This window comes from Lampetra fluviatilis, unplaced genomic scaffold, assembly GCF_964198595.1.
Source record: "Lampetra fluviatilis unplaced genomic scaffold, kcLamFluv1.1 SCAFFOLD_238, whole genome shotgun sequence".
Classification (NCBI taxonomy): domain Eukaryota; kingdom Metazoa; phylum Chordata; class Hyperoartia; order Petromyzontiformes; family Petromyzontidae; genus Lampetra; species Lampetra fluviatilis.
The window spans coordinates 49,944-54,943 of NW_027621791.1; the positions used below are offsets into that span (position 1 = coordinate 49,944).

Below are 5,000 nucleotides of genomic sequence, written 5' to 3' on the forward strand. Positions count from 1 at the left end.
CCCTCACACCCTCCCCCCTCCCGAGACCCCTCCCCCCTCTCTCCTCCCCCCCTCGCCCCTCCCCCCTCTCTCCCCCTCGCCCCTCCCCCCTCTCTCCTCCCCCCCTCGCCCCTCCCCCCCCTCGCCCCTCCCCCCTCTCTCCCCTCCCCCCTCTCTCCCCCCCCCCTTCCCCCTCACCCCTCCCCCCTCTCTCCTCCCCCCCTCGCCCCTCCCCCCCCTCGCCCCCTCCCCCCTCTCTCCCCCTCGCCCCTCCCCCTCGCCCCTCCCCCCTCTCTCCCCTTCGCCCCCTCCCCCCTCTCTCCTCCCCCCCCTCGCCCCTCCCCACCCCCCTCTCGCCCCTCCCCCCTCTCTCCCCTCCCCCTCTCTCCCCTCCCCCCCCCCTTCCCCCTCACCCCTCCCCCCTCTCTCCTCCCCCCTCGCCCTCCCCTCCCCCCCCCTCGGCCCCTCCCCCCTCTCTCCCCCTCGCCCCTCCCCCCCTCGCCCCTCCCCCCTCTCTCCCCTTCGCCCCTCGCACCTCTCTCCCCTTCGCCCCTCCCCCCTTCCCCCTCACCCCTCCCCCCTCTCTCCTCCCCCCCTCGCCCCTCCCCCCTCTCTCCCCCCTCGCCCCTCCCCCTCTCTCCCTTCGCCCTTCCCCCCTCCCCCCTCACCCCCTCCCGAGGACCCCTCCCCCCCTCTCTCCTCACCCCTCAACCCCTCCCCCCTCGCCCCTCCCCCCTCTCTCCCTCCCCCCCTCGCCCCTCCCCCTCCCAGGGACGTTTGGGGGAGGGGCCGTGGGCTGCCCCCACCCCCCGCGGGGGGAGGGGCTCCGGGGGGCGTGCAAGTCGGAGAGGAGGCCAGGGGGGAGGGGCCAGGGGGGGTGACGGCCCCCGCCACAAACACTGAGAACAACATCAACATCAACCAACATCAACAACATCAACAACATCAACAACATCAACAACATCAACAACATCATCATCAACAATAACATCAACAGCATCATCAACATCAACAACATCATCAACATCATCATCAACATCATCAACAACAACAACAACAACATCATCAACAACACATCAACATCATCAACATCATCAACAACAACATCAACATCAACAACAACATCAACTCAACAACATCATCAACAACATAACATCAACATCAACAACATCATCATCAACAACATCATCATCAACAACACATCAACAGCATCAACAACACATCAACAAAAACAACAACATCATCAACAACATCATCATCATCAACAACATCACATCAACAACAACATCCATCATCATCAACAACAACACATCAACAAAAACAACAACAACACCATCACCAAAATGATCAACAACACCACCACCATCAACAATGTCTGGGTATCTGGGTGTCTGTCTTCATGAGTGAGTCACTGAGTAGCTGGCTGAGTAGCTGGCTGAGTAGCTGAGTGAGTCACTGAGTAGCTGAGTGAGTAGCTGACTGAGTAGCTGACTGAGTAGCTGACTATCTGACTGAGTAGCTGAGTGAGTAGCTGAGTGAGTCACTGAGTAGCTGGCTGAGTAGCTGAGTGAGTAGCTGACTGAGTAGCTGACTGAGTAGCTGACTATCTGACTGAGTAGCTGAGTGAGTAGCTGAGTGAGTCACTGAGTAGCTGGCTGAGTAGCTGAGTGAGTAGCTGACTGAGTAGCTGGCTGAGTCCCTGACTATCTGACTGAGTAGCTGAGTGAGTAGCTGACTGAGTAGCTGAGTGAGTCGCTGAGTAGCTGAGTGAGTCACTGAGTAGCTGAGTGAGTCACTGAGTAGCTGAGTGAGTCACTGAGTAGCTGAGTGAGTAGCTGACTGAGTAGCTGACTGAGTATCTGAGTAGCTGAGTGAGTAGCTGAGTGAGTCACTGAGTAAGCTGAAGTGAGTAGCTGAGTAGCTGAGTGAGTCACTGAGTAGCTGACTGAGTAGCTGAGTCACTGAGTAGCTGGCTGAGTAGCTGAGTAGCTGAGTGAGTAGCTGAGTGAGTCGCTGAGTAGCTGAGTGAGTAGCTGACTGAGTAGCTGAGTGAGTCACTGAGTAGCTGAGTGAGTAGCTGACTGAGTAGCTGACTGAGTAGCTGAGTGAGTCGCTGAGTAGCTGAGTGAGTCACTGAGTAGCTGACTGAGTAGCTGACTGAGTAGCTGAGTGAGTCACTGAGTAGCTGAGTGAGTAGCTGACTGAGTAGCTGAGTGAGTCACTGAGTAGCTGAGTGAGTAGCTGACTGAGTCGCTGAGTAGCTGAGTGAGTCACTGAGTAGCTGAGTGAGTCACTGAGTAGCTGAGTGAGTAGCTGAGTGAGTCACTGAGTAGCTGATTGAGTAGCTGACTGAGTAGCTGACTGAGTAGCTGAGTGAGTCGCTGAGTAGCTGAGTGAGTCACTGAGTAGCTGAGTGAGTAGCTGAGTGAGTAGCTGACTGAGTAGCTGACTGAGTAGCTGAGTGAGTAGCTGAGTAGCTGAGTGAGTAGCTGAGTAGCTGAGTGAGTCGCTGAGTAGCTGAGTGAGTCACTGAGTAGCTGACTGAGTAGCTGACTGAGTATCTGACTCAGTAGCTGAGTGAGTAGCTGAGTGAGTAGCTGAGTGAGTCACTGAGTAGCTGATTGAGTAGCTGACTGAGTAGCTGACTGAGTAGCTGAGTGCGTAGCTGACTGAGTAGCTGAGTGAGTAGCTGAGTGAGTCACTGAGTAGCTGACTGAGTAGCTGACTGAGTAGCTGAGTCACTGAGTAGCTGAGTGAGTATCTGACTCAGTAGCTGAGTGAGTAGCTGAGTAGCTGAGTGAGTATCTGAGTAGCTGACTGAGTCCCTGAGTAGCTGAGTGAGTAGCTGGCTGAGTCCCTGAGTAGCTGGCTGAGTAGCTGAGTGAGTCCCTGAGTAGCTGAGTGAGTAGCTGGCTGAGTCCCTGAGTAGCTGGCTGAGTAGCTGAGTGAGTCACTGAGTAGCTGGCTGAGTAGCTGAGTGAGTAGCTGGCTGAGTCACTGAGTAGCTGGCTGAGTAGCTGAGTGAGTAGCTGAGTAGCTGAGTGAGTAGCTGGCTGAGTCCCTGAGTAGCTGGCTGAGTAGCTGAGTGAGTCACTGAGTAGCTGACTGAGTAGCTGAGTGAGTAGCTGGCTGAGTAGCTGACTGAGTAGCTGAGTAGCTGAGTAGCTGACCGAGTAGCTGGCTGAGTAGCTGACCGAGTAGCTGGGACTCTGGACTAGGGTTTGAGAATGCGAGAGCCAGTGTGAGGTTCTTTCCATTAAACGTTTCGGCTTTTTGCACCAAACAGCGGGTGGAGGTTACTGATTGGACACTGTCGAATGCGTGTGTGTACACGTGTGCGTGTGTGTGTGTGTACACGTGTGTGTGTGTACACGTGTGTGTGTGTGTACACGTGTGTGTGTGTGTACACTGTGTGTGTGTACACGTGTGCACTGTGTGTGTGTGCACTGTGTGCGTGTGTACACGTGTGCACGTGTGTGTGTGTACAGGTGTGTGTGTACACGTGTGTGTGTGTGTACACGTGTGCACTGTGTGTGTGTGTGCACTGTGTGTGTGTGTGCACTGTGTGTGTGTGCACTGTGTGTGTGCGTGTACACGTGTGTGTGTGCACACGTATGTGTGTACACGTGTGTGTGTGTACACGTGTGTGTGTGTGTACACGTGTGTGTGTGTACACGTGTGTGTGCGTGTGTACACGTGTGCACGTGTGTGTGTGTACAGGTGTGTGTGTACACGTGTGTGTGTGTGTACACGTGTGCACTGTGTGTGTGTGTGCACTGTGTGTGTGTGTGCACTGTGTGTGTGTGCACTGTGTGTGTGCGTGTACACGTGTGTGTGTGTACAGGTGTGTGTGTGTACACGTGTGTGTGTACACGTGTGTGTGTGTACACGTGTGTGTGTGTACACGTGTGTGTGTGTACACGTGTGTGTGTGTGTACACGTGTGTGTGTGTACACGTGTGTGTGTGTGTACACGTGTGTGTGTGTGTACACGTGTGTGTGTGTACACGTGTGTGTGTGTGTACACGTGTGTGTGTGTGTACACGTGTGTGTGTGTACACGTGTGTGTGTGTGTGTGTGTGTGTACACGTGTGTGTGTGTACACGTGTGTGTGTGTACACGTGTGCACGTGTGTGTACACGTGTGTGTCTACACGTGTGTGTGTGTGTACACGTGTGTGTGTACACGTGTGTGTGTGCACTGTGTGTGTGTGTGCACTGTGTGTGTGCGTGTACACGTGTGTGTGTGTGCACACGTGTGTGTACACTGTGTGTGTGTACAGTGTGTGTGTGTACACGTGTGTGTGTGTACACGTGTGTGTACACGTGTGTGTGTGTACACGTGTGTGTACACTGTGTGTGTGTACAGTGTGTGTGTGTACACGTGTGTGTGTGTACACGTGTGTGTACACTGTGTGTGTGTACAGTGTGTGTGTGTACACGTGTGTGTGTGTACACGTGTGTGTACACGTGTGTGTGTGTACACGTGTGTGTACACTGTGTGTGTGTACAGTGTGTGTGTGTACACGTGTGTGTGTGCACACGTGTGTGTACACTGTGTGTGTGTACAGTGTGTGTGTGTACACGTGTGTGTGTGTACACGTGTGTGTACACGTGTGTGTGTGTACACGTGTGTGTAAAGTCACGTAGATAGAAAATAGAAAAATGAAATCTTAAATAAATAGAAAATAATAAAAGCGAAAAAAACGCGTTAAAAATACAAATAGTAAAATAAATAAAAAATTTAGTTTACAATAATAAAAGCAAAAAAAACACGATAAAAATGAAATACATTTTTTTCTTAAAATAAATCGAAAATGCAAACAAAAAAACAAAAAAAATGTTTCAATAAAATTAAAAATTAAGTGAAAGTTATAAAAGCAAAACAAATCCATGACGTTTCGATGGCAACACCAGCGGCCTTCAGCGCGTGGCAGTCTGGGTAGCAACAAGGGGGGCAGCCAATGGGTGGAGAGAGGGTCACGTGACCTAAAGCCCCAGAAAACCCCTCTGGTAGGTTTTT

At 52.8% G+C, this 5,000-nt stretch overlaps 1 protein-coding gene and 1 long non-coding RNA gene across 2 annotated transcripts in view; both read left to right on the plus strand.

Annotated features, from left to right (window-relative positions):
• The window catches only part of LSM4 (LSM4 homolog, U6 small nuclear RNA and mRNA degradation associated), an 11,240-nt gene extending 10,380 nt beyond the window's left edge, over window positions 1-860 (plus strand). Inside the window, exon 5 of the mRNA XM_078885851.1 lies at window positions 751-860. Coding sequence (XP_078741977.1) covers window positions 751-860 — 110 coding nt within the window. The remainder of the gene's footprint in view (window positions 1-750) is intronic.
• A 274-nt stretch (window positions 861-1,134) lies between these two features.
• LOC144955702 (uncharacterized) lies at window positions 1,135-3,262 on the plus strand. Its single transcript, XR_013641784.1, has 2 exons — window positions 1,135-1,850; window positions 1,893-3,262. It is a non-coding gene; the product is annotated as an uncharacterized LOC144955702 (long non-coding RNA).
• The last annotated feature ends 1,738 nt before the right edge of the window (window positions 3,263-5,000 follow it).